The sequence below is a fragment of the Cladophialophora bantiana genome (assembly GCF_000835475.1).
Source record: "Cladophialophora bantiana CBS 173.52 unplaced genomic scaffold supercont1.18, whole genome shotgun sequence".
Lineage (NCBI taxonomy): Eukaryota > Fungi > Ascomycota > Eurotiomycetes > Chaetothyriales > Herpotrichiellaceae > Cladophialophora > Cladophialophora bantiana.
In genome coordinates, this window is record NW_015971592.1 from 426,798 (window position 1) to 452,379 (window position 25,582).

A 25,582-nucleotide genomic window follows, 5' to 3' on the forward strand; every position below is an offset into this window, starting at 1 on the left:
CAATATGCCACGCCGAGACGCCCTGCAGTAAACGAACAACATGCTGGAAGGCGCAAGAGGAATAAACGAGAAGGCAGAAGAGTCGTTCGCGGCCAGCCTGACTGAGGCTAGCCATCAGGCTGACCAGGCTGAAAAGCTGAAACACTACTTGGTAACTAGAGCCCAGCCACCGGGACCCCGGGGGCTTAGACGCCCCCTATCCCTTACCGAGTACAAGTCTCATTCAACCTCAGATGACTTTTGCAATGGCCCTGAGAGAGTCTAGAGATTCCATCTCCAACTTGAGAGCGTATTCATGTTCGTCCATTTGTCCCACAAGATCCGAGTAGTTATCAATTTCCTCCATGTTCTCGACCACCCCGAGGAACCTCTCCACCACCTTTGCATATCCGATGCCCGCCGCTCCTCTCAACGCCTTCAGAATACCATGAGACGAAGCACGCGTCACAGCGTTCTTAGGACCGCTCTCCGCATTCCAATTGGAGAGGAGCAGTTGGTGTCGCAGTTCCAGAAGGTCAAAGACAGGCGCCGGGCTTTTGTCGCCCATTTCTTGGTCGACAGAGTGAACGCTTCTCTGCAACTTCAAATCACGACTCCGCCTCTCCTTCAAGTTGTCACGACTCAGCCTGTTGATGGAATTGGACGATGACTTCGGGGTGAGCATGGCCAGTGAAGGAGAAAATGGGAAATGCGGGCTCTTGGAGGTAGCATCTGTCAAGCCTACACCACGATGACCATCCCTGGACCAAGTCCGCAGAATATCGGGAAGGCTTGCCCACAGTCCGAGCTCAAGCAAGACGCAACCGACACTAAAAATATCGAAGCTCTTGCGATATGACCCCCTGGACGGGCCCATCGACATCGGGTGACGATACAGGTCGTTTTCGAAGTCTGACTCTGTGGGCTCTGTGAGTTCATATGGACTGTCTAGTCTGGCATAGACATAGCCTGCAACATATATCGGAGAAAGCAGAATATCCTCATTAGAGGCATTGCCCAATTGAGGGCCCTGGATGAAGAGGATATTGTCAGACCGAAGTTCCTTGTGCAGCCAGTCAGCGGTATGGATCTGAAGCAACGTCTCCAAGAGTGTAATAGCGTAGGAAAGTCGGAGATTGAGAGACGGATTTTCCATCGGTCGTTCTAGCATATCTCGCAAGGTGTGCATACTCGGCAATGATGGGAAGTCCATATGGCTCCTCGCGGCGCTCTGTTGCACTGTTGGAGGGTACATACTAAAAGGAAGATCAAAGACATAGGCATATCGGTCCTTTGCAGCCCAATCTTTGATGTAGCCACGACAGGGCAAACTGTGGAAGGACGGGTCAAGTTCGTGCAAGAATGCTGAAACTCGGTCCACCCGATTCTCTAGCAGCGGTAGCTTGATGCCTCCACCACCGCTCTTCCACTCGAGGAGCACGCGCATACCAAGCGAAGTACCGACTGACCTCGGTCTGTGACGGCGGGGCGGTGAGTTCGTTCCAGTTCAGCCTCATCGACTTCGAAGAGAATGAAGGCGATGCCGCGAGCGAGAGGCTGGGAAGGAAAGAGTGTGAGTCTCTCCTGGTCGAGGTCCTCCAAGATTCTGGCCTTTGGATGACTGAGTGACTGTCTGTGCAAGTATCTGTAACCCCCAAAACGAGACCCTGCCGTTTCAAGCGGGCAGCTGCGGGAATGGCCCCCTTGGAGAAAGACTGACTGCGATCGTGACCGATAACGTCCAGCTCTTGTTCGTTGGCAGTTTTGACCACGGTCGTCCGCAGCAATACATCAAATGCCTGATCCATTCTAACCTGCCTTTCGTGGTCAAGGAACTGCTGAAGCTGGGCTACCCGGACCTTCACATCATCCATCAACATGCGCACGTTCTTCTCATCAAAGGCAATCCAGGTCCATTTTCTCCAATTGGTTTTGTTGTGAAATAGTTCAGATAGGCTCTTTCGGTGTTGCGACGGTAGCTTGGCACCGGCGGAATTGTCCTCGTCGAGGTCAAGGATTTCTTCTGGATCCTCCTTGACGTCCAGATGGTAGCGTTTCCTCAGCCCATTCACATCTAGCAGAAGTTTCTTCAATTGAGCCAGGATCTTTGGTACGTAGCGAGCGTCCCGGGCGTTAACCCGCAGGTCGGGCGGATCCTCGAACAGACCAGCTTCTTCGGCCCAAGTCAGAAACTTGTGTTGTTCAAGTTCGATCATCAAGCTCACGCCGGCAACATCACGGTCATGGCTGCGCGCTCGACGTAATAGGGTAAAGCCTTTGATACAGCCTTGCAAACAGGTGAAGGACAAGGTCAACAGGCCAGCAATGCCGGCAGCTGCATCGAGGCCACTCATGTCGAACTACCCTAGCATGGCATCATGTGACCGAGGTCGATGAAAACGACCTGCTTCGAGCAGAATTGAGGAGCATTTGACAGCTCGGGCATGCAGGGATGTAGGAGTGAGATGCTGGACATGACAACAGGCAAATAAGTGACCTGACGTGATTGCCTTTGTACACAGAGGATCGTGGAGAGAAGTGAGGCGGATTGGGGACGGCTCGCACACAGGTCAGCCGTCTTCCATCCTTGTTGGCCGCGTGGGAGATGAGGCACGGCGCCGGCCGTTAAACAGATGGATGGCCTCGTTGAGACGAGGTTCTCGTTAAGCTTGGGAGGATGTCCAAAGCTAGGTGCCTTGAAATTGGGAGAGTCTGGAAGGCAGTCCCATCACGGATCCCCGTAGCACATATTATATGGCTTGAAAGGCTGAGATTCGAGACGCAGGGTCCAGGCCCCGTAGTCGCAAGGGCGCAGCTAAGTTGAGGATATGTACCCTGCATCCTCTTAAGCAGTTGGCGAACTGTGGTGCTGGGGATGGATGTAGATTGCGAAGGGTACCCAGTACAACCTAGGTAACAGGGCACATATTGGAAAGTCTCGGGAGGCTTTAGCCTCACGCGGGCATCGGGCAATACGGGCTGGGGAGCCCTACCGGCCCTAGGCCACATGGCCACGAGGGTTAGCGGGTAAGCTGTTAAAGTGATGCACCCCAGCAGGGGACCATCCAGCCATCCTGCAAGCACCCAAGACTGCAAACTGGGCTACCACGCGGGCGGCCCTGGAATTCGTCAGTTCAAATAGCCTAGTGAGCCCGCCGGCCTGGGGAGCCGCTACTCACCAACTCCTCAATCTTCCGTTCGACATGTGGAGGTTCGCCCAGTCCCTAACCCACCCTGCAGCCTATCACTTCTCTCTTCCTTTCACGCACGGCTGGAGCCGATGCTACCCAGTACTTAGTGAGTTGTACCTGCCAGGTGTGCGTCAGCCAGGGTATCTGTCTCCCGCATGCCTGAGATCCTCCAGCCTCACCGGTTGTAGCATGTGTTAGGAACTCCCTTCCTTCAAACGAGGTCGTCACTAACTACACCCGCCTGGATTCTCCATCAATGCCTAGCGCGCTTCCAGTACCATTGCAGTGAAGCATCCATCATGCAGTACCGGTTCCATCGTCTATCAACTGGATTCCCACAGCCGCTGTTCTGTCCACCCGTGTCGCTAGCTCCATTGATTGGTTGAGGGGACGAAAGGCCCCTTCGTGCACGCTGTCCTTTATCAAAGTGGCAGATTGGCTGGCAGTTCTGGTCACACCTACCCTCGGCCCATCGAGCGATCCGGCGCGATGGCGCCCCAGCTCATATCCGTCATCGGTTGTCTCCATGTCGACTGTATAATGATGACCGACCGCATACCTGATCGTGGTGAAAGTTACAAAGCGAGACAGTATCATGAGGGATTAGGGGGAAAGGGAGCCAACGCGGCTATTGCCACCTATCGAACTTGTCATGCTCAGCCCCCAGCGGAGAAAATCGCTGCACCTTTGTGAACAACGCAAATGATGCATTGACCGCCGAATATTTCACCAAGCTCGAAAGCCTTGCCAACGGGAGGCAACCGGATCTGGTCATTGCACAGATGGAAATTGATCGAGCAGTGGTTGAGCAGATCATTGACACGGCAGGCGAGGCGGGCATCGAGGTCCTGATCAACGCCGCTCCGGCGAATCACATATTAAGCAGGTACTACCGCCATATCACACACCTGTTGGTCAACGAGACAGAAGCGGCCACCATGTCTGGCCGAGAGATCGATGAGGTAAATGAGGAGACCTGGCAGGAGATTGCTGAGGACTTCCTTGAGAAAGGGGTGAAGAACGTGGTGCTCACTTTGGGGCTCAAGGCGCCTTCTATGGCACAGCCGACGAGTTTGGCCATGTCCCGGCTTTCAATGTCAATGTGGTGGATTGTACGGGGGCAGGGCGAGTCTCTACGTGCTTGTAACTACTGTCGACGCATGCTGACTGAGCCGCCAGGGACACATTCACGGGGGCCTACGCCACAGATTATTTGCGACAGAAGCAGAGGGGACAATGGGACATCAGAGAGGCAGTCGTTCGCGCTTGTAAAGCCGCAGCATTGACCATCACACGCATCGGCGCCCAGGAAGGGATTCCTTGGATGGATGCGATTGACGATTTCCAAGAGAACCAATCGCCTCAAGCAGCCGTTGAAGCTGCTTCCCAGTCGGCCACGGATGCTTCAGAAGAACTGTAAGCAGAACAAGACAAATTCATACCTCATATACGGAGTACATAGTCATCCTGAAGTTGCAGACTGGTGGGAAAAGGGAGTCAGAAACCCTCATAATGCTCGCTCGTACAGGATTCATGCTTTCCAATCACGAACAGCTGAGGCAAAACAACGCATCTGGTTCGTGGCGGAAATTTCGCTTGACAACACGCGGCTTCCGGTCTCTGGGTGTGGTCTGCGGCCAACGTGTTCTAACGGTGTCCAAAAGTACGTCAGCAAATTGGTCATCGTGCGAAAGAAAGTGGCGGCAACCGTCTCAGGGGCCAACGACACGAAGTTTCAGAAAACATACCATCGTCTGCTCCAGCAGAAGAGACCTGACTTCCGGAGGTCCGACATTATCAGGAAGTTCCTGGAGCCAGGTATAAACTGCGTCTAGGTTCGTCCGAAAGGCATACGGATTGTCGACGTGAGGGAGATAGCGCGTATCACGGTATTCTTGCAACGACTTATGCTGCCTTACGGTGAGCATTTCGCTGAAGACACATCCTAGAGCAAAGACGTCGGCTGCCCGTCCTCGCTGCTGCAGTGGCTCGGGCGGCCAGCACACTGGTGTGCCCACAATGTATTCGTCTGTCGAGGTGCTGCCTTCCATCAAGGAGAAATCTTTCGCGCTACCAAATCAGCAAGGTAAGGCTGATGATCCCGGATCAGTATATTTGAAGGTTTGATGTCCTCGTGCTTGACTCGCTCCTGATGTGCATATGCCAGTGCCGAGGCCAGGCAACCGAACCACTGATCGAGGTGCCGTGTCTCGGTTCGAGGAAAGCCAGCACAATTCACCTCCAAAAAATGTCGCAGGTCACAGTCACCTACCGGGAGCATAATGATGTAAAAGGTAGTTTCGTCCTTGACATAGAAAAGCACAGAGGCGATGTGATGGTGACGCAACTTGTGCATGATGGTCACCTCATTCTTGACTTGTTGTTCAATAATGTTCTTTGCGCGATTGCTGTTCTGGACCCTGATGGTTTTCTGAGCATAGATGCTGTTTGTGGATGCCTCGCGGACCTTGGAGACTTGGCCGTAAGTGCCGGTGCCCAGTGGTTCAAACCATTGAAATCGCGCACTTGTATCCAAACCAGGAGTCGGCTGGTCCACCGGGTATGGCAACGGAGGCAGAGACCTACTCTCTTCTTCTGAAGCCCGTTTCACTATCTCTTTCCAGTCCTCCAATGACGTTTCAAAAAGCTCAGTTGACGTCTCTACTCGAGAATGGAAGGTTTCGAAGGCGAGTACTATCGGCATCAGTCCTGGAACTCTTCAGATTACGGATTGGAGCTTCTCACCCAGAGGATGTGACTCAAAGTGACTGAGCATGATGCTGTAGCACTCTATATATTCTCCGAACACTACCTGAAGAGGTTCTTGTACGCGGGATTGGGTAGGAAACTGCGGCAACTGCGGTCCAAACGGTTTGAGGGCTTGATTGAGGGAGTTCAATTATTCAAACAGGTCTTTCAGTGACAATCCGGCATCAAGAACGGCCTGGACAGATTAGCCATGGCTGTAAAGTTCCGAACGACGTCCTGAGTGACCGGACCTGAATGGTTGAAAAAGCAATTTGCCAGAACAAATCACTAAGTGTGTCCGGTGGCTGGAGACTTTGAGCGCTGTCTATAGTGCCGGTGAAGGTTATAATCGTGCCATGCTGTCGAGAAAATCCCTTAAGTAGTCGCTGAGCATCTGGTTCATGCTGGTCTTCACAGAGAGACTCGAAATTGGCTCGGAATTCTCCCTCGCTGGAACAAGGTGTTGTAGTATCGTGGTCGCCCAGTACTGTTTCTTTCAAATCCGCGATGAGACTGGACCACGTGTCGGATGGGGCCTCTGATTCAGAAGACATGAGACAGCCTGGCCGTCGCAAGGGATTTGGTCATGAAGCAAGCTTGGGCAGAAAGAGTACTGTGCTGTACGTCTGATTGCATCTCTTCTTTGCGGTGTCACCAGGCATAGAGAAGTGATGGAAAGGTGCTTGCCAACGACGTTTCTGAAGGCCTTTGTCGGGCGCAAGCACTACTCCGTACTTACATCACAGCCGCGCTTGGGATGTATGCCTCGAGCCGAGGGGCAGCCGGATAGGCTCCTATCTGTGGCGAGACACTCCATCCACACCCAATCATATACCAAAGGGCGAGAGCGGGCGATCGCAACAGACAAAATCCTCGAATGACAGCAGCGGAATTCTGCAAAGACACAGCCATCCATCGTCAATTCGCCAGGAGACCCGAGATTTGGCAGGATGTGGCTTTCTTTTGCTCCATTGCCATGATGCAGGAAACGGTCATTGCTCAACAATGGACGAAGTCGGAACTGTTCAGGAGGAATGGAGTATGCGCAGCGGGAGGATACGGCATCGATGGGTCTCGCCGGCTCTGGTTAGGGCCGTCCCGCCTATTTGTCTGGACTCTGGAGTGTGGCCAGTTTCCAGTTTGGAGGGCGTCTGGGGCCGGGGTCAGAAGGAAGAAGCCCGACGAAGCTCTGGTCAGTTGGTTTCTCGTCTGCAGCTGAACCTCTCACCGCACCCCAAGCCGTAATTCTTGGAGTTGTCAGCCTTGCAGAATTATCAGCCACGGTCTGTCGTGTCCTTACCCTCAGAAACACGATGTTGCTCAGAAGACCCGCAGCTGAGGAATCTGATTCGGTCTCAGCACGAGATGGATGGAGAGCATTTCACCAGTCAACTCTCGAAGGAATCTAAGTGCCTTGAGAGCCGAGGAGCTTAATTAACTGCTTGCCATCTGTGGCGCAGTCATGTGATTCACGTGACCTCGCCAGCACCTGCCCCCTCCGGCTGTGACTTCGTCGCTTCGTCCCCCACATTTTCCTCCACACTGCATCATCGTCTTCAGATCTTTTTTCATTCCTCCTATACAAGCGGTGAACCAGTCTCAGTCTCTTGACCAGTCCTTGAGCTTACATGACCCATCCAAATACGCACAATCCTCAACACCGCTACCTATCTTATCATTCGTTCCCATCCATCACCGCAAACTTGACAAGCTTCTGGACCTGAGATCTTTGAGATCTTCCAAACAGTAAGGCATGCTGCCAATACCAACACCAACATCACCACCATACTAAGTCGGGCCATAAAGTCGTGCGCCACCTCTGACCCATGAATACTGTATTTCTCCCCCCTTTCAACCTAGTCGCTTAGAAAGCCAGCTTCAGTTGTGCCATACAGCGCATGCAGATCTCTGTTGGGCTTATTTCTTCTCATCCAGAACGACCGTGATCGATCTGTCGGTCATGTTAGCTCGACCTTGAGTACTCTTTGCTGAGCTTTTTTCAGCCGTATAAAAATATCTCATGCGCCAGAAACCACACCCACAAAGCAAGCATTAAATCCTAAGAAACATACGCCAAATATAATATAATACCAGCCTTGCGATTCTTGACAACGGTCCTCTCCAAAAAGAAAATTCTGCTAGATCCAATCTCCCCGGATCAGTTTCTACCAGAATGGCCACCAAAACCGACTTCTCAACCCCTGATATACCTCAGTCCACCGCTACGTTCTACGTCTCCTCCTGCACACGCATCAATGCCCCTGCTAGCCTAGTCTTCCGTACCCTCCGTAACACCGAAACCTGGAAAGATTGGAACCGCTGGATCCCGCGTGTGACAATCACTTTTCAACCGGACGACGAGGATGACGCCACACTAGCCGAAATCGAGGAGCTGGTGAGAAATACTTCCATCGCGGTAAATTTCGATTCCGACATTACCGATGGAGCAATCATGCCAGGACCGGGCGCTGAGTATTCTACAGCGCATAGGAGGGGAAGCCGTGCTGGTTCGAGTGCTGGGAACGGGGGTGCCAGCCTTGCACCGCCTGGAAGTAGAGGCTCGGCGAGTATTGAGCGGCCCATTAGTCCTCCGCCTGTGACAAGGCAAAGGTTAGCTAGCAACGCAAGCAGGTTCTCGGGAATATCACAGAATAGCATGGATGGGCCGTCGCGATCAAATTCAACTACAAATGCCAACTGCACTGGCAGCACCGGTGACACTGGTGGATTATCCGCAGCACAAAAATACCAAGCTGCAACCGAAGCCCGCAAAGCCTCCCTGTCTCCCGGGCAATCACCTCCTCCAACTGCAAACACAAACAGCAATTCGGTTCTACTCGAATCCCCCGGGAATGCCTCTCTCCTCATGCCAGCACCCGCCAATACTCAGTCGACTGCTCTCGCAGCCAAAGCTTCGCGGCGCAAATCCGGCACCAATTCACAGCACAGGAGACAACTACACATCAACGCCCTTTACGGCGAGCCCTCTGTGCGGATCCAACTCGGTACGAAAATGATTCTGCACATGAAGATAAAGTTGCCCCACAGTCAAGAAATGAGGGAACAAGGTGTCGTCGTCACCGAAGTCTCTCGTCCAGACGACCCCCAGGACGAACCTGGACGGGCATCCCTTTTGCGCACTCAGACTCATACAGCCTCCATATCTGGCGTGTATAGACTCGTCTGGAGCAGCACCAATTCCTACAGCCCTCCCAGAAGCTACCCGCGCTTTCTATTACAAACGCAACGCGTCCACGAGATAAGACCGATCACGACGGGCGATGGCAAGGAAATGTGCGAATACTGGGATTGGGAGTGCCAGAGGGGTATATTGTCAAAGAAGAACAAGAAGGAGAGCACGTACATGGAGGAGAGGATGGCGGAGTGGGGGAGGATGTTGGGTGAGTTTTGCGAGAGTATGGGCGGCGCGGTCGAGAGGAGGGATTTCAGTGTTGGATAGTTTGCTGGTCCTGAGCTCAGCTGAAGATCAATTTTGGTTATCTAGGAGAGCGAAAAGAGGCAGAGAGAGAGGAGATGGGATGGGACCGGCATGTGAAATTGAAGGTAAGGCGATCGGCTGGCCGTACTAGTGTCGGAATGCTCATGGTCTACAAGCGAGGATGTTCGAAAGATTAGCAATGACATTGGCGAGAGGAATCAACACGTAATGTATAGCAGCAGCAGCAGGAGGAGGGAGAACATCATGCCCCAGATTCTAGTGCTCTACCCAGCACTTTACCCAGAACTATACTCAAACCTATACTCAGATCGAACGTATACCCGGGGCTATACCCAAAACCAGCTAGTTAGTTTGTAGTTCCTCGATAGCGCACCAGGATTTTACAATCACGGCAGAGGATGGGATAGTATAATGTAATGTAGTATCGGAAAGGTATAGGATATAAGAGGATAGGAGCAAACGCTGGACCTCGACGCCGCTCGCTCGGGTGCCCTTGAAGATTGATCGATGGCGTTCCCGCACAACGGTGACTGGATACATATTGATTGCACGTAAAGTTGCACGGCACCTAGGTGACAGGTCCTAGGGTTTGATCGTGCCAGTCTCAGAGTCCGGGACCTCTGAATTATATTCCTGCAGCGAGTCGCGGTCGGGCATGTCGACATCCTTGGGAATTTCCATCTTCATCATGGTTTGGAGGAAAGCTTTGCCCCATTTGACACTGTTTCCCGGGTTTTTATATGTAAGCTTCCATCGTATAAACGTGTATATCTGCCCTGTGCTTACTGGGGATGGAACACTCCTCACCTCGTCCAAGTATCCACAACGTGCATCATCTCCTTGTGCCTCTGTGCCCTCTCTTCCATACCCATGTTCAATGCCTGGTTGATCCGTTCGGCAAACCGGGGTGCGTCCCAGGGGTTAAGAAGAATCACGGACGATGGGGGCAGAGTCTTGATCGCGCCTGCATAGGTCGACATCATCAGGACACCCTTGCGTTCTTCCTGGCATGCCGCATACTCGTAGCTCACCAGGTTCAAGCCATCTCGGATGGAGGAAATGATGCAGACGTCCGAGACTGCATACAGGGCACAGAGTTGTTCCGGCTTGACTGAACGGTGTAAATAGTGGATTGGCGTGTGCTTAAATGTTGCTATATTTTCAAGGGTTAGTATGTTGGAGACGAGACCAAGCCGGCGTCTTTTGAAGCAGAGTCCTACCGTGCTTGCCATTGATACGGCCGACAAGAAGTTCGACCTCCCCCCGCAGCCTTCGATACGCGTCCACATCTTCTCGGGTTGGAATGGCCAATTGGACCATGACGGCTTTGCCCACCCACTCCGGGTGGTCCGTCAAGAATCGATCATAGGCGCGTAATTTCTGCGGGATGCCTTTGATATAGTCAAGCCTGTCGACTCCAAGAATGATCTTCTGGTCGTCAAACTCCTCGCGGAGGTTGGCGAGTTCGTGCTTGACGGCGTCTGTTTCCAACTTCTGTTTCCACTCGTCTGCTTCAATGCCAAGGGGGAAGCCGTGTACAATCACCTTTCGGCCGTTCCAATGTAGGTCACTGGGGGATTTCGACACGCCCATGAGGACGATGCGGGCGCTCTCCAGAAAGTCCTTGGCGTACTGATTGGTGTGGAAGCCCACCACGTCACAGAGAAGCAAACTCCTGCAAATCTGCTCCCGGAATGGTAGGATGGTGAAATAGTCCTCGGTGGGAAAGGGCGTGTGCAAGAAAAATCCAATTTTGAGATTCTTTTTCTTACTCAGTCGCTCACGCAAGATTCCTGGGAGGAGCAAGAGGTGGTAGTCGTGGACCCAGATGATATCGTTGTCCTCCACGTAGGGAACGATATTATCCGCAAAGATCTCGTTGACCTCTTGGTAGGCTTTTGACCACCTCTCGTCCGAGCCAGCCTTGTCGGGCATGCGATGCAACAGCGGCCACAAGATTGAGTCTGTCAGTCTGAGTTAGAGAGGGTCACACGATGGCGCTGATGATAGAGGTCCAAGAGGACGGAGGCGGAAGGCGATGACAAGGACAACCACAAGGATGATGATCCGACGTACTGGAAAAGCCGTTGTAATGCATTTCGGCAAGAGTTTCAGACAGGAAGATGGGGACGGCATTAAAGTTGTCTTGCAGATGTCGGCGCACTTTGTCTTTGTCATTGCGATGCACGTCGATGCCCGGCCAACCGAACCACTTGAAATCAATGGCCTTTGCCAGGCCCTTGAGTCCCGAAACTAGGCCACCAGAGGACATGCTGTACTCAAACTCGCCCTCTTGAGTGGTCTTTATGGAGATGGGCACACGGTTGGCCACGACCAGAACACGGCCTTCGAAGTCTGGGTCGATGCTATCCATGATATTGAAGGTTCGGCGGGAATATTCCCTTGAAATCGATGGCAGAGATCGAGATCAGAAAAACCACCCGAATACCTTGTAGGACTCTTGTGGGTTGGCAACTTGACTGAAGTGAAGATGGACGTGTTGCATATGGAACGTGTTGTAATCCGATATTGCAAGGCCCAGACCTGGTGGGCCAGGCGAGCAATGATGTCAGAATAACAAGCCAGCATCACCTTGACGGATGCCTTGCATCGAGTATGACGAGAAGACCGTCAGCTAAGCAGCCGAAAGCAATCCAGAGCGACAGGGAGGGACAAGAACCGGCCGGAATACGGCATTGAAAATCCGGACACACCACGGGCCGGGTTGGGCTTTTCCCTGGGGGCAAAAGATCTGCACACGTTTTGGATGTCATACTCAGCAACGGTCGCGGAGAGCTGTTGTCCGACGCAAGATTCGCACTGAGGAAGAATTGACCTGGAGCGAGGAGAGTCTGTAGGCGAAACATGTGCGTTTGTCTGTGTGTCGTTGGCCGAATGAAAATTAGGAGGAGGAGCAGGAGGAGGAGCAGCCTGGAAGTCATCTCCCCCCGATGCTCGACGATATGGAGAAATGATCCAACCACCGAGATAAACCCAGTACGAAAAGGTGCCCCCAAGCCACTGAGCGCCACACTCGGCAGGGATTCGCAAAGTACAAAGCGATATAACCGGTAAAACGGGGTGTGCCGCCAGCAGCCATATTGGTGGAATCAACTTGCTGGCGGAGGTTGCCAGCGAGGTCAATGAGGTCATGCAGGCTTGGCAAGTTGACAAGGCTACCACGTCGAGGGAGGGCGAGGGGTCGAGTACATCCATACAAGTATCAGGTCACACAGCTGCTACGCTAGCAAAACAGCCTCCATAGACGATGGACGTGAGTACAGTACATGCGTGGTGGAGATGATTCCCGTCATCTACATCTTGCCACCCGTTCGCTATAAATACACAATCCAATACACACAGCCTCTCCCATATCCGACACAAATAAGTCATATGCTGCCCACTTTGTCCCTGTCTTGCCCTGTCCCATATCATCCCCGGTACATTTTTCCAACCCGCCAGCCCCCGTCATAGTCACACATATCAATCTCATTCAAACATGGCGAGCCAGCCACGGCTCCCAGACGAAGCGAGGTGTCTTCAAAGGAGAATGTCGCCATTTCTCCACACGAACCTCGTCTCCCCAGAAAACGCGTCATGTGCCGCAGCTCTTCTGACGTGAGACGTAAAGACAATAAAACAGAATCATGCCTCAGCCTAGGTGTGACGCGAGAAAGAGGCCATCTCTAACTTCTTGCCGCTGTGAGGGCCATGCGCCGTCGCCCGATGGGCTCGTCGTATCTCTCCTTCCGACCTCATCTGTACTTCTCATAGCTTCACAGGATCCCCTTGTGCCATGGTTTCGACAAAGCCTAGCCACTCCTGCGCGCTCACTCTCCCCATGTCCGCCTTCAGGACGGCCCTTTCCAGAACTCTCTCAACAAGGCCGAATCTGGGTACCCGCGAACCTTGTTCCGAATTTCGAACGTAACTTAATACCATCCATCCTTGGGTGGCCATGGCTTGCCGTTGAAACACCGAGCCGGGGTATACCAGCATCTGCCCCGTCGCCGCAACCAGTAAAGTGATCGCCATGGAGAACACATCCGAAGCGGGTGTGGCTGAGGACGTTGGGTCCCGGAGAACTTTGGAGTTGAGAAGCTCGGGGGCGGTAAATTCTCTTGTGATGGCTGAGAGCGTATTCGTAGTCATGTCCTCGATGTCAAGCCGCTGGGCCGAGGAGAAGTCGGCGAAGACTGGCCGGAAGGATATGTCAGTTCCCGACCCCTGGACACGTGTCAGGAGGATGTTGCCAGGTTTGATGTCGCCGTGGACGACACGTGCATCACGGTGGAGCCACGCAAGGGCAGAAATGAGCTGCCGTGCCAGATGAAACCATGTCGCATCGCTGCCGAGAACTGGGTCGGCCATGGTCCAAGTGGACAAGGTTTGGGAAGCAACGGCCGCGCATTGTCGGATGTGGTCTTCGAGGCTGAAGGGGATGGCTTCGAGAATGAGGGTGGTTTCGTCGACGGTACCGTAGAACGGAACGACGTACTTTTCGCTATTTGCGACGGTATGGAGATAGCTGAGCACTTTCCCTTCGCTTTTCAAAATGGAGATTGCGTCTCGGCGGGCGGGTCTCTTGACTGCTACGAGGACCGGAGTCGCAAGTGCTGGGGAAAGCGGCGGTGTCAAGGGACCTGAGACGGTCATCGGTTTGGCGTGAGTGGTGGCTTTGTAGACCGTGCTCCAGGCGCCGGTCCCGAAGACAGCGTCTTGACCACGTTCGTCTTTGAGGATCTCAATGTCAAAGGGACATTCGGCGACCGTTGCCACGGGCAATGTGCTCTGACTGACGGCAGCGGTTTGGATGGGGGGTAGTTTGGCCTCCTTCAACTTCAGCGACGGTTCCGGTGGAGAATGAGGCGGCACTGCGGGAATGGGCGTCGCCAGTTCTGAGATGTTGGAAGAGGACCGGCTCCGACGTGGGGAGGTGGGCGGAGTCAGGGCCGAAGTGTGGGTATGTGCGTGTGGCAGTTTGGATTCGGCGCCAGCCTTGACCTTGGGAGTGGTGGGAGGCGTACTCATGGTCCGAGGGAGAGGAGAGGGTCGTCGAGCGACGGCCATTTTTCCCGCTCTGTTCGGGTATTAAAGACGCTGCAAGTATACAAGTGCACGGATGCTCATAAGAGATTGCGTGGCGGCGATAGAGAGAGGGTGGTGAGGTTCATTTTGACTAAAAGACCGGGAGAATGCTGCGGCCAGTGTGTGGCTCGAGAGGGTGGAACGTTCCAGGGCTGTGATTCAGGCAGAAGTCAACGCTCCATTTTTTTTTCGTACGGAGTAGGCGAGCTGATGGTGTGAGGCTCAAGAGACTCAGTCTCGCTCGACGCGACTTTGGCGGATGGGCAGATCGGGAAGAATAGGAACGGCGGAAGAAACAGAACAATTTAAAGCGAGGGCTGGGGACAAAAATATGATAAGGTCCGGCGGGCGCTGGGAGGCAGAGATAATGGAAAAAAAAAAAAAAGGAAAAGATAACGAGCAAGGGTGAAACTGTTGGAATCTGGGGAAGTTGGTTGAGGGTTGAGGTTGAGCTCGGTCGGTCGAGGTCGAGACTGGGGCAAATACGAAAGGAAAAAGGCAAAAAGCGTAAGGGTAGGAACCAGACGAGGGAGTGCAACACCATGTCACAGGTTACATTGCAAATGGCTGCAATCTCAGGTAATAAGAATACTGGACGTATAATCGCTCCAGAAGTCCAAAGGCAGACGCCAGAATCTGTGTGACGGTGACATCAGACAGCAAAGCGAACAGGCGACCAAGCGACCACTGCCGCCGCCGAGCCGGCCTGACAAAGCTTGAAAATTCTCGTACTAATAAGGACAAGTACTAACCAAAGCATCCACTGGCTCGTCCCTGGCAAAAAACGTGGGGCTGGTGGCCGTGTCATTGGGTCGAGAGATACGAGACGAACTACTCGATACCGCGGACTGTTGCTGTGTGCAGCAGTCCCTAGGGACAAGTACTTGTACTGGTAGACCAAAAACGGGGGCACTAGACCAACAGACCAGACTCTGTTCTGGTGCTTCTGAGAACAGAACAATCATATAGCTCAGACGACGGCGCACTCTCCTCATACCCGCTACAAATACAAGTAGAAGCAAATGGAAGCAGACACAGAATCCATCCGGCTGCCCGCCCTTCTCTCTCAGGACAAGTACCTACTTGTGCAGTACTCTCCTTGTTATAGTTGCAGCACTGGCACCACCCCAGTCCACTCTCCCCGCGCTCTCTCTTCCCAATATCCTTCCTTCCCCGTCCTCAACCTCCACACCACCTCGTCGCCCAATTCCACCCTGGAGAACCATCTCGGCTTCCACTCGTCGCCGCTCTCCTCCAATTCCCTCCGCCGCGCCCGCTGTGCTTCCTCCAACTGATTCTTGACCTCTTCCGCCGTTTCGTGATCCCCGTTTTCCAGCGCCATTTGGTCTGGCCGGAGACGGCTGTCTGTGGGCGCCACTCTCCCACGTTCCGCCACCGTCACCTCGTTCAGCTGAGCCGCGAAGACCGTCATGCCATAATGCTTTGGCGCATTCTCCACCAGCGGTCCCGCCGACCAGATGGTCGTCCTCTGACCCAGCTTGCCCGGCTCCTTCAATTGCAATGAGTGGGTCCATGTGCCGCTCAGACCCATGGAGAGCTCCTGGCCCTGTCCGTCGATGGTTTGCACCTCGACTTCTTCGCTGCGGCCGGAAAACATGCCCTTGGCTTTGAACGACACAACCGCTTTGTGACCCGCAGACTCGTTGTAGATGGTCATGGTGCCCGTCGGTTCCACGTATTTCTCGCCTGCGATGATGTTCCGCAGGAAACACGTTGCCGCCGACCAACTGAATACCTCACCCGTACTGTGAAGCACCAGCCGCGCCTTCCCTTCGTTGATAATCTCCGACGACTTGCCCCAGAACTTCTGCGACGGCAAAGGTGACTGAGTGAATGTCCAATTCTCAGACTCGGCATGCAGTGCAAGCTGCACAGGGCGGTGCGATACCTTTTCGGAGATGAATCGGAACCCCCGGTCCTCCCGGACCAGTTCAAACGTCTCCCCAAGCATCGGATTGAATGGTTTGCGGATTGATCGTTCTTTGACTCGCGTGTTCGAAAGCGACGAGATAGCAAATGCCGCCACATGCATGAGTCGCTCAAAGGCATCGCTGCATCGGACGGCGTTGTCCAGCAATTGAGAATATTCAAGTTGCTCGGCTGCTCTCTGCAACAGGGACAAAGGCTCGTTCGCCGACACTGGCATTGAGATTGTCGACAGGTCTTTGCCGACGTTCTTGCGGAGGAATCCTATAAGGCTGGGGGGCATGATTGTCGGGGCGGTTATGTTGTCTCGTCGGGGGATCGGATCCAGCGGCAACGGCGCCAATGATCTAGCCCGAGGAGGAAGATATGAAGATACGCTCCCCGATCGTCGCCTGACTGCGTGAATCGAGTCTTCCCCAACGTCGCTGCTGGTCGCAGAGCCTTCGTCTTCCTCGGCGGTCTCAACTTCGTGATCTGTATCACTGTGAATATCGAGCACATGGTTATGGTCTTCTGCGTCAAAATACTCCTGTGAGTCGACCGTCTGGAGGCTCAATCGTGAAACCGCAGACTTCGGAGGTGTGGTGCGCCGGACCTTGCTTTCGGCCATCAACAGAGAGAATTCACTGACCACCCCGTCGAGATCATGAAGTAAGGCTCGGCAATGATCATACATGCTTTCTTCGTGACGAATAAGAGGTCGCGACGTCGAAGGCACCGTTGGAGGAGGAGGCGTCCCGTTGCGCAGGATTGGCTCGACACCCGGGAGCGGCACGGCTAGCTGCGCAGAAACGCTGCGTTTAAAGATACTGGCCTGGCTGTTCGCCGTACTGACTTTGCGCTTCCAAAATGGTCGCCTCTCGTCTTGTTTGAAGTAATCGTCTCCACTCGGTGCCTCCGTGGGCGTGGTGCTGGCAGAAGTTGCTCCAAGTTTCGGAGAAGGCAGCGGCCCCGGCTGCGCCAACGTATCCAGACATAGGCGGCGCACAGCATCTCGTGTGCCTGATAGTCTACTGAGCAGTGTCTCCAGCCTCGCCCATTCCTGCTCTTCACACGCGGATTTCTCCCCGTCGGCGATGTCGCCCATTTCAAGGCGTAGATTGTCGACCGGCGTTTTGGATTCTAGCATGAGCCGAGTCGCAGTCTCCAAGGCCCGCTTCCATGATTCAAAATCTGCATCATTGTTCGCCTTAAGATGCCAGAGCTCGGCCCCAGAATCGATTGAAATTTCTCGGGTTTTGCTGTTGGCTGAGATAGCGGCTAGAGAGAGGGGAATGGCACCACGTAGAGCTGAAGAGTTACGATCGCGGTAATACGACAAAGTCGAAGTGGTGTAGTCCAAGCAAAAGAACCTCCGCGCGTATCCTTGATGTTTTTTTCGCCTCAGCTTTTGCAACACTCCCGTGTGAATTGAAGTAGGGTCCTCTGCAAGTTTCCTTTGTTCGGGAACCGGGGCAATACTGCCACCGGCAGACTGGCTAATGGAAGCCTGTCTGAGGGAGTCGACGGATTCTTTATCCCTAGCTTTCAGCTTAGGACTTCTCTTGAAGAGCTGGGAAGAGGTGTTGGCTATGGCCATTGCCATGGCCATTGACTGCCCATGGTGCAACTGCGCGCCAAACTGGATCTGCGATTGACACGCGGTGGGGTACGTGAGGAGGAAGATTGTGGCCGTCTTAGAGATGCTTTTGGAAAAGGTGTTGTCAAAGACCAACGCATAGTTCCCACCCTCACCGAGACGTACTTCGTACTTCCCCTGGGACACCCTGTCGGCCTCACATTTGCCTATCCATCTTACCACCTTCAGACCGATGCTCGTCAACTTCTCGATCGCAGTGGAGTGAGTATCGGGCTTCTCTTTATCATCGTCGACGGCCAAATTGTCGGATGAAGGAGGCGCCAAGGAGGTAGACGAAGAGGAATGTAGGTTCGAGAGTGGTCCCGGATGCTTGAACAGGCCGAGATTGATGGATTTCTTGTGAGGCTGAATGGTCCAGGAGATGGTATGCTCTTGTTTGACATTGACCCAGCGGACCAGGTAGTTCTAAGCTTGCAATTAGTACTCCGTAATCCAGGCGGCAGACAGAGACTGAGGAGCGCACCCTGGAATGGACCTCGATCTGCTCAAGGCCTGCCATAGGGAAAAAGTTCTATCCTTTTAAACTCTTTAATAACAGACTATTCTTCGAGTCATGATCGTTGTAGCAGTATATGGTCGAATGTCAACCCTTGTCTATTTTATCAACGGACGAGGTTCTGCGGTCGCATTCAGGTGTCAGGGGAGCCTGTCGAGAAAGGAGGCCGAGTCAGATGCACTTCCCAGCGTCGCCTGCGCAATAGTCCTGGTATAAATGCTCGTGTCTTTTGAGCTCCGGGCGACTGATGTTGGTGTTTTCGGAGCTGGACGTGAGAAGGTGCCGAGAGCACTGATCAGCGGCATTTCTGGGGGTATGAAAATCGCCCGCTGTGCGGAAGACATCTGACATAAACAAGCATAACCGAACTGGGCACGATAATATGCATCTGTCAATCATCACTTCGTATTGCCGGCATGATGCGGCCTCGTGGGAAATCCCCAGCCAGTCACCAGCGACTTCAAGATTGCCCTAAGCACTCATGATCAAATTCTAGCTGTTCGCACGTGCACTGGAAAAAAAAACGAACCCAAGAATCATCCAACTCTAACACCACGTGGAAAGATGGGATTCTCTTCTAATATTTGAGGTATTCTTTGAATCCTGTTCGAGGCGGCTGCCATCCGCGACTCGATCTGACCATCAGCATGTGCCTGTTGCGTGGGCCCCCTATCTAGCGTCCATCGACAACTTCTTGATCCGCTTGCTTCGCCCAGAATCCTCCTTTGTTTCCTTCCTGCGCTTGGTGGTTTTGCAATTGCCTCCTTTGGGTCGATATCCGCCATCAGCGTCTCGTTTCCTCTTTCCTCTCAATGACGATCCATTGTCCAAAGCAATACCATCCTCATCATAATAATCCTGTTCCAGTTTCAAAGATTCCTTGTTTGCCGATTTGCGCGTAGAACTCCGTGATCCTGTGGCTCGAGGCGTCTTTTCAGTACTGCCTTCGTTGTCCTGGAGGAATACTTGAGGCTGATGCTTTCGGAGCCAGTTGTAGACAGACACCGGGTTTTTCAGTTGTGTTTCCCGTTCACGCTCGGCTGTCTTTTCTGCATTCCGATTCCCCAGACTGTTGGCCACATGTGGCCTAGGATTAGTCGCCGTACCCTCGAGGAATGCATCCAACCCTTGTAGATATTGCTCTTCCTGTTTGGTCGACAACAAGCAGCACGAAACAGCATTGCTCGGGTCCATCTTCTCGAAAGATTGAGCAGGAGTAGGTGCAATTGAGAGCAGTGAAGCGTATGAACGACTTGGGGCAAATTCTGGAGTCTTGAGGAGCGCTGCTTCGATTTCTCTGTATCTGGGCAGGGTGATTTCTCCAGCTTGTAGTTGTGTTCTGGCCTTCCTCAGGTCCAAGTGTCCGTCTTCTTCAGATACAGGAGGTTTCAGATTTTTGTCACCCGAACCACCCTCAGCAGGCGACCGAAGATCGTAACGTAGCCTTTGCGGCACTTGGGGACACGAATTGAGCTCAACAAGCAGCTGAAGCAGCTGGCTGATTCGGAGTCAGTAAGGGAATAAACAGAGTGCATCCCCTGGCCTTACTCGGTCTGCTCCGCTAGCCGGAGAGATATGTCCATGATCCGCTGCTCTTCCTTGAACAGTAAGTTTCCTTCCCTCATTTTCTCCTCGAACGTGACCATAATTTTGCGATACTTGCGCCTATAGGCAGAGGTCAGAACACACGATCGAAGACGGGGTTTTGGCCGATAAATACCTGTACGATTTCCTGGACGAGGGAGGTAGTTCGGAGACGACTGTGGCTTCTTCCCCTGGGACATGGTCTTCTACCGGCTCCATCGAAGACATGGTTGCTAGGCCTCTGTGAATTAACAGCTGTTGAGAGCAGCCGAACAGATCTCCTGCGATTGAGACAGAGTCAAAGATTCGTGTTGGTGAAACAGAGTGATTTGGGACTTGAGGGTGCGGGCTGAGGAAAGCGTCCAGCGCGTTTTGGGTTGGCGGAGCTCTTCCGCGGACGAGTTATCAACTAGAGAAAAAAGGTCCACAAGGAATTTTCAGAACCTATTTACATTTAGACAATTTTGCCAGTTTGTGGTCCACATCCGAGCAGGCAAATCTAAATGTCGGATACTCGCAATGAGTAGTACGGAACTGGAGACAGCAACGTCGCGGTCTATTAACCGAAAGCGAAATGCAGAGACCGCGGAAATCGAGATAGACGTGGAGGCACCTGAACCTCCATCTAAGAAGACCCTCCGCAAAGCAAAGAAAGCAAAAGTATCTAATGGCAGCAAGTCGTCCTCAGGGGCAAAGAAGGCAACATCATCCACAGAAACACAAGATTCACCTCACAAAGACTCTACACGCTCTGAATACGGGATTTGGGTTGGCAACTTATCTTTTGGCACTACGAAGGATGACCTTGTGAGCTTTCTGACCTCCAGTTCAACGAACGTCATTCGCCGAAATCAGATAACCAGGATTCATCTACCTCAAGGGCTGCCAAAGTTTGGCAGAGCACAGAATAAAGGATTTGCTTATGTCGACTTCTCAGACCAACAGTGTATCGAGACAGCCCTCAAGTTTACCGAATCACTTCTCGGCGGCCGCCGTGTACTAATAAAAAACGCGAAGAATTTTGAGGGCAGACCCGAGCAGAAAAGAGACCAAGTCGAGAAGCAGTCCCAGCCCCCAAGCAAGCGAATCTTTGTTGGCAATCTGGATTTTACCACCACCGTGGAGGATCTCGAAGCGCATTTTGGAGTGTGTGGACCGATCGTCCATACTCATCTAGCTACATTTGAGGATTCAGGAAAGTGTAAGGGATTCGCTTGGATCGACTTCGAACAACTAGTGTCTGCAGAAAAGGCCATGCGAGGGTGGGTTAAGCCAGGAAATAGTGCCGAGGAGGCGCCTACGGATTCGAAGTCGTCAAAGAGCAGAGTCTTGTTGCACAGGCTTCATGGTCGCAAGTTGAGGATGGAGTACGCTGAAGACAAGGCTACTAGGTATGAGAAGAGGTTCGGAAAGACGGCGAAAAAAGCGGCAGCAGGAGACGGAGGATCGAGAGAAGACGGTGGGATGGTCGAAGTAGATGGCGGACAAGAGAAGCCAAAACCCATCCACGACAACAAGAACACAAATCTCAACAAGTCCCAAGGGAAATACTCAGAGGAGACGGTACAGAGACTGACGGGTGCAATTATCGAGAGTAAGGGCCAACGAACAGTCTTTGAATAGTTACCAGACTAGGGTACTCGATTCAAGGACAGTCAGGCTCTGGCAGCTCGACAGTATCATCCGACGCATCACAGGGCACGAGATCCATGGAGTGACAAAAGAGCCCAAGGCACTGTTCTTCGAGCGTTCTAAGCGAGCTAGGCCCCAGGAAGTTAGGCCCACTAGGCATCTTTCTGGGTTGGGCTTCTGCCCATGACGAAAATCTGGGGCAATGGTCCGATCGAGTTTAGTAGCTATGCCCTCAGGCGGCTTCAGGTCTCGCCTCCAGGTCAAAAGACACTTTTGCTGGCGAATGCAAGGGCATCTTGTGCCTCTTCAATCGCACACTTATTTCATTATCACTGGCTCCAAAACATCAGAAACCTCATAAGCTAACCTCCTTTTGTGTGGTTCTGCATCTTCTCTTTCTTTCGGCGCAACCTCGAGATGGGTGTTACGATCCTGTAAATGGTCTTTCGCCGAAAAGTTCCCATCGTCCTACTTCCGTCCAGTCGAGACTTGAGTGCTCGACAACCGAGAATGATTCATCCTTGTCTCTCCTAAGTCCCCTTTACATCGCGTCTCGAACCCCTCCGATCCGAGATTTTCAATCACATCCGGAATCACTACAAACATGCCCGCGTCCCGACGGAAAAATCTGCTCGCGAGCAGACGGCGGCGACAAGATGAAGGAGAGGAAGAAGGATCTGTCCTCGGTGATTTTGAGGATGATTCCTTGAGCGAGGGCTCCGCAGTGACGAATGGCGTTGACGGAGAATTTGAAGGCAGTGAGTCCAGCGGAGACGAGCGAGACCCGGTTCAAGAAACTACAGCAACAAGAACAGCTGCAACAGGGCAAGATCAGGAGGGCCATGATCCTGTAACCTCTAATGAGGACTCCTCAAAATCTAAGGGTACCTTTAGACACTCGGCTGACACCGAAGCCATGTTGCACGGGTTGAGTCAAGTTCAGCAGCCGCAAGAGATGGAACAGCTGCAGTTTGACAACTTGCCTGTTTCGACGGATGCTGGTGCAGTCCAGGCTGGTGCCGTTCCACCAAGGACTCTTCGGCAGGAGACTACTGCTCAGCGCGCTCGCAGGGAGCATCAAGAGTATATCCGGCAGAGAAACGCAAACCCCGCCTTTGTCCCTACTAGGGGTGGATTCTTCCTCCATGACGACCGGAACTCGTCCTCCATCGGGCTGAACACGAGGCCTTTCGCACGAGGCAGAGGTCGGGCCTATGGAGCTGCAATGGGCACAGGGTGAGTAGCGAAAATGAGACGCTTGGTCCATCTGCTAACCTGTGAAGACGAGGAATCGGTTTCAATGAGCCGTCAGACAAGCCTTGGGCGCATGATCTCCATGAAGAACATGAAAACAAGACCAAATTAATGCAGCCAGACACCAGGCCAATTCCTCCGCGAGCTGAAACGGAGAAGGAACAGAACAAAATTAAAGTTACTTCGACGGCTCCAAATCGATCATTTTCCTTCGCGTCCATTATGGGAAATGTCAACGTCCAAATATCATTTCCAGGCATGGCTGAGAAGATAATGGTACCAAATGTCGTCAAGAAGCACCACGTTTTGCTTCCGCAGCATCGCCCGCCACTGAGAAGAGACAAGCCTGTACGTGTCTCTATCCCTGGCGCAGCGCCGCGATATATCTTTCCTAGCGCGGATCGATCGTTTATTTTCATTCCCCGAGCTTTACGCCCCAACCAACAAGGTTTCACGCGCGGTCGTGGCAGAGGCAGCTTTCAAGGAAGTCGCAGATCGAGCATATATGGTGGAGGATATACTCCAAGTGTTGCCATGAGCCGGAAGTCTTCCATGGGAGCATCCACCCTGGGAGAAGGCATCAAATCTCCTGCAGACTCGGTCATTACTCGCGCTGCCGCCACCGGCAATGAAAGCAGCCGGCCAGTGGTCCGCATGCCCTCTGGGGCTCCTACGCCATCTCTCTCAAGGACTGGGTTACCGGTGATGAACGGCCAGGTCCCAATAAATGCAGCACCGACACAAATGCAAGCGCCTGCGATGTATGGGAGTCACCCTGCTGCCATTCCCATGCACCAACCCCGCCCCCAGAAAACAGTCTCGGTGGCACATATCGAGTCACCGGCTGCATATCATTTCAAAGCTCCACCGCAACAGCAAGACCTAGCGTTTCATCAACAAGTCCCCGCCCACATCTCAAACCCATACATGGAGGATAAGACTGCTGCTCAATCTGGTCAGCCGACAATTTCGGGAATGGCTGGAGTGACTCCTCTTTCGCAGATCCCAGAAGGAGCTGTGTTCGCACCAGGCTTTCAACCATACCCAGTCATGGGCGGGTCGGCATATTTCGGGGGCCCTTACAGCAACGGAGCCGTTTTCTATCCGCCAATTCCTGATCCCAGCTCTTTTGGAGTTTCGATGGCAGGCCCAGCACTGGCACCGAGCTTCATTCCCGGTTCACAATCACACCCGATGAGCTATTTGCCTGCCGCAGTACCGGTGGAGGGCAATATGTTGGCGCACGAGTCGAACGGCATGGTCTACTACTACAATTCGACTATGTTCGCTCCTGAAGCTCAGGGCGGAATGCAGCAATTCCCAATTGCTCCCAACGGAAACATGATGCCACTGAACAATGGAATGCCGACTCAGGTTCCCTATTACTACTCTTCTGCCCCTGCTGGCATGTTCTATCCTGCGCATTCTGGCTGATTGGTGGTCGTTGGACTCTTCTTTTCTCCTTTCCTTGAATTAAGTCGACTTCTTTTCCTTTTTATTTAGCGGGTTATGGAGTATGGAGCATTCATGCCTATGGTGGGAGGGAGATGGGTTTGTCGACTTTAAGGATCCTTCGAAAAGGAAGACCTTTTCCCCTCTGTTTTCCTTCATCATGGCTTCGAGATATCTTTTACCATATTCTTCATGTACATTATATCTCGTGGTTAAAAAGAGAACTTGTCGATGATTGTTAGAGTTCTCAAGTCGTGGGCACAACAAGGCCACAGAAAGAAAAGGAAAAGCTTGAAGGCTGTTTACGGATCCACCTGTCGATTTGGGAGTGGTACGAGGTGCTGGTTGAGTGGATTTTCGAATCGTCAAGACGAGGCTGTCAGCGATCTACCCGAAGATGGTCGAGGCTCGTCCAAGGCCGCATGGGTGGACGAAGGTAGTTCTGCCTCTGAAAGCGGGTTTTCTTTTGCTAGGAAGAATGAAAGGAGGATTCTATGCTCAGGTTTGGCTGTGCTCCGTAATACTTGACAGAGGCGATGATTGTCTGGGCGCGGATGTGCTTTTGTCTGTCGAAAGCTTTGACAAGGTCTGTACTAGCAAAGCAGTAGCAGAGCGAGCAACCGGTGAGGAATGGACTTTGGACGAGAAATGTAGTGGTGAATCGTAGCGGCGAGACCGGCATCCGCCTTGCCGGTGCCATTTGGGTGCCATCGGAGCCATTTGAATTTTGATTTGGTGCTGCCTGTGCACTGGCGTCACGTGGATGCAGTGGAGTGAGGCCGAGAGGGTCGAGAGGCCAAGGTGAAGAGGTTGTCCCGGTCTCTTGCTCTTCCCCGCCTCGACGGGGACTGACTGATTGCCTCAGCCAGGCTGCGAGCTTTCCACTGCACCCGTCATCTCTCGACGGCCTGTCTGTTTGACCACCTTCCACGACCTCCCGTCCCATCACCCTGACCTCCTTTGCGTCCTCATCCCAATCTTCCTGTGTCTTCTCGAAACATATAGGGAGATATACCCTCTTCATGACCGCTACTTTTTGAGGGTTTTCTCGCACCCGATCTGACCGACTCTTTGCAACCTGCCCGCAGGGTGCTACGGTCAAACCTACCTGA

General features: G+C 52.9%; 10 protein-coding genes across 10 annotated transcripts; 4 read left to right on the forward strand and 6 right to left on the reverse strand.

The window, feature by feature from the left end:
• Positions 1-229: 229 nt before the first annotated feature.
• Z519_10448 (uncharacterized protein) lies at positions 230-2,333 on the reverse strand (the record flags this gene model as incomplete). The annotated part of the gene is made up of 2 exons (XM_016768165.1): positions 230-1,402; positions 1,449-2,333. 2 exons carry the CDS (start codon positions 2,331-2,333, stop codon positions 230-232), a joined length of 2,058 nt encoding a protein of 685 aa, XP_016615633.1.
• A 1,326-nt stretch (positions 2,334-3,659) lies between these two features.
• Z519_10449 (uncharacterized protein) lies at positions 3,660-4,590 on the forward strand (the record flags this gene model as incomplete). Its single annotated transcript, XM_016768166.1, has 3 exons — positions 3,660-3,705; positions 3,831-4,275; positions 4,350-4,590. 3 exons carry the CDS (start codon positions 3,660-3,662, stop codon positions 4,588-4,590), a joined length of 732 nt encoding a protein of 243 aa, XP_016615634.1.
• Positions 4,591-5,220: 630 nt separating this feature from the next.
• On the reverse strand, positions 5,221-5,874 carry Z519_10450 (uncharacterized protein; the record flags this gene model as incomplete). The annotated part of the gene is made up of 1 exon (XM_016768167.1): positions 5,221-5,874. One exon carries the CDS (start codon positions 5,872-5,874, stop codon positions 5,221-5,223), a length of 654 nt encoding a protein of 217 aa, XP_016615635.1.
• A 2,217-nt stretch (positions 5,875-8,091) lies between these two features.
• Z519_10451 (uncharacterized protein) lies at positions 8,092-9,378 on the forward strand (the record flags this gene model as incomplete). Its single annotated transcript, XM_016768168.1, has 1 exon — positions 8,092-9,378. One exon carries the CDS (start codon positions 8,092-8,094, stop codon positions 9,376-9,378), a length of 1,287 nt encoding a protein of 428 aa, XP_016615636.1.
• A 582-nt stretch (positions 9,379-9,960) lies between these two features.
• On the reverse strand, positions 9,961-11,752 carry Z519_10452 (alpha,alpha-trehalose-phosphate synthase (UDP-forming); the record flags this gene model as incomplete). Its single annotated transcript, XM_016768169.1, has 4 exons — positions 9,961-10,099; positions 10,186-10,531; positions 10,599-11,342; positions 11,455-11,752. The coding sequence occupies 4 exons, from the start codon at positions 11,750-11,752 to the stop codon at positions 9,961-9,963; spliced, it is 1,527 nt and encodes a 508-aa protein (XP_016615637.1).
• A 1,394-nt stretch (positions 11,753-13,146) lies between these two features.
• Z519_10453 (uncharacterized protein) lies at positions 13,147-14,448 on the reverse strand (the record flags this gene model as incomplete). The annotated part of the gene is made up of 1 exon (XM_016768170.1): positions 13,147-14,448. One exon carries the CDS (start codon positions 14,446-14,448, stop codon positions 13,147-13,149), a length of 1,302 nt encoding a protein of 433 aa, XP_016615638.1.
• A 1,120-nt stretch (positions 14,449-15,568) lies between these two features.
• On the reverse strand, positions 15,569-18,551 carry Z519_10454 (uncharacterized protein; the record flags this gene model as incomplete). The annotated part of the gene is made up of 2 exons (XM_016768171.1): positions 15,569-18,457; positions 18,516-18,551. The coding sequence occupies 2 exons, from the start codon at positions 18,549-18,551 to the stop codon at positions 15,569-15,571; spliced, it is 2,925 nt and encodes a 974-aa protein (XP_016615639.1).
• A 666-nt stretch (positions 18,552-19,217) lies between these two features.
• On the reverse strand, positions 19,218-20,360 carry Z519_10455 (uncharacterized protein; the record flags this gene model as incomplete). The annotated part of the gene is made up of 3 exons (XM_016768172.1): positions 19,218-20,046; positions 20,097-20,213; positions 20,269-20,360. 3 exons carry the CDS (start codon positions 20,358-20,360, stop codon positions 19,218-19,220), a joined length of 1,038 nt encoding a protein of 345 aa, XP_016615640.1.
• Positions 20,361-20,651: 291 nt separating this feature from the next.
• Z519_10456 (uncharacterized protein) lies at positions 20,652-21,755 on the forward strand (the record flags this gene model as incomplete). Its single annotated transcript, XM_016768173.1, has 1 exon — positions 20,652-21,755. One exon carries the CDS (start codon positions 20,652-20,654, stop codon positions 21,753-21,755), a length of 1,104 nt encoding a protein of 367 aa, XP_016615641.1.
• Positions 21,756-22,368: 613 nt separating this feature from the next.
• On the forward strand, positions 22,369-24,452 carry Z519_10457 (uncharacterized protein; the record flags this gene model as incomplete). The annotated part of the gene is made up of 2 exons (XM_016768174.1): positions 22,369-23,000; positions 23,048-24,452. The coding sequence occupies 2 exons, from the start codon at positions 22,369-22,371 to the stop codon at positions 24,450-24,452; spliced, it is 2,037 nt and encodes a 678-aa protein (XP_016615642.1).
• Positions 24,453-25,582: the final 1,130 nt, after the last annotated feature.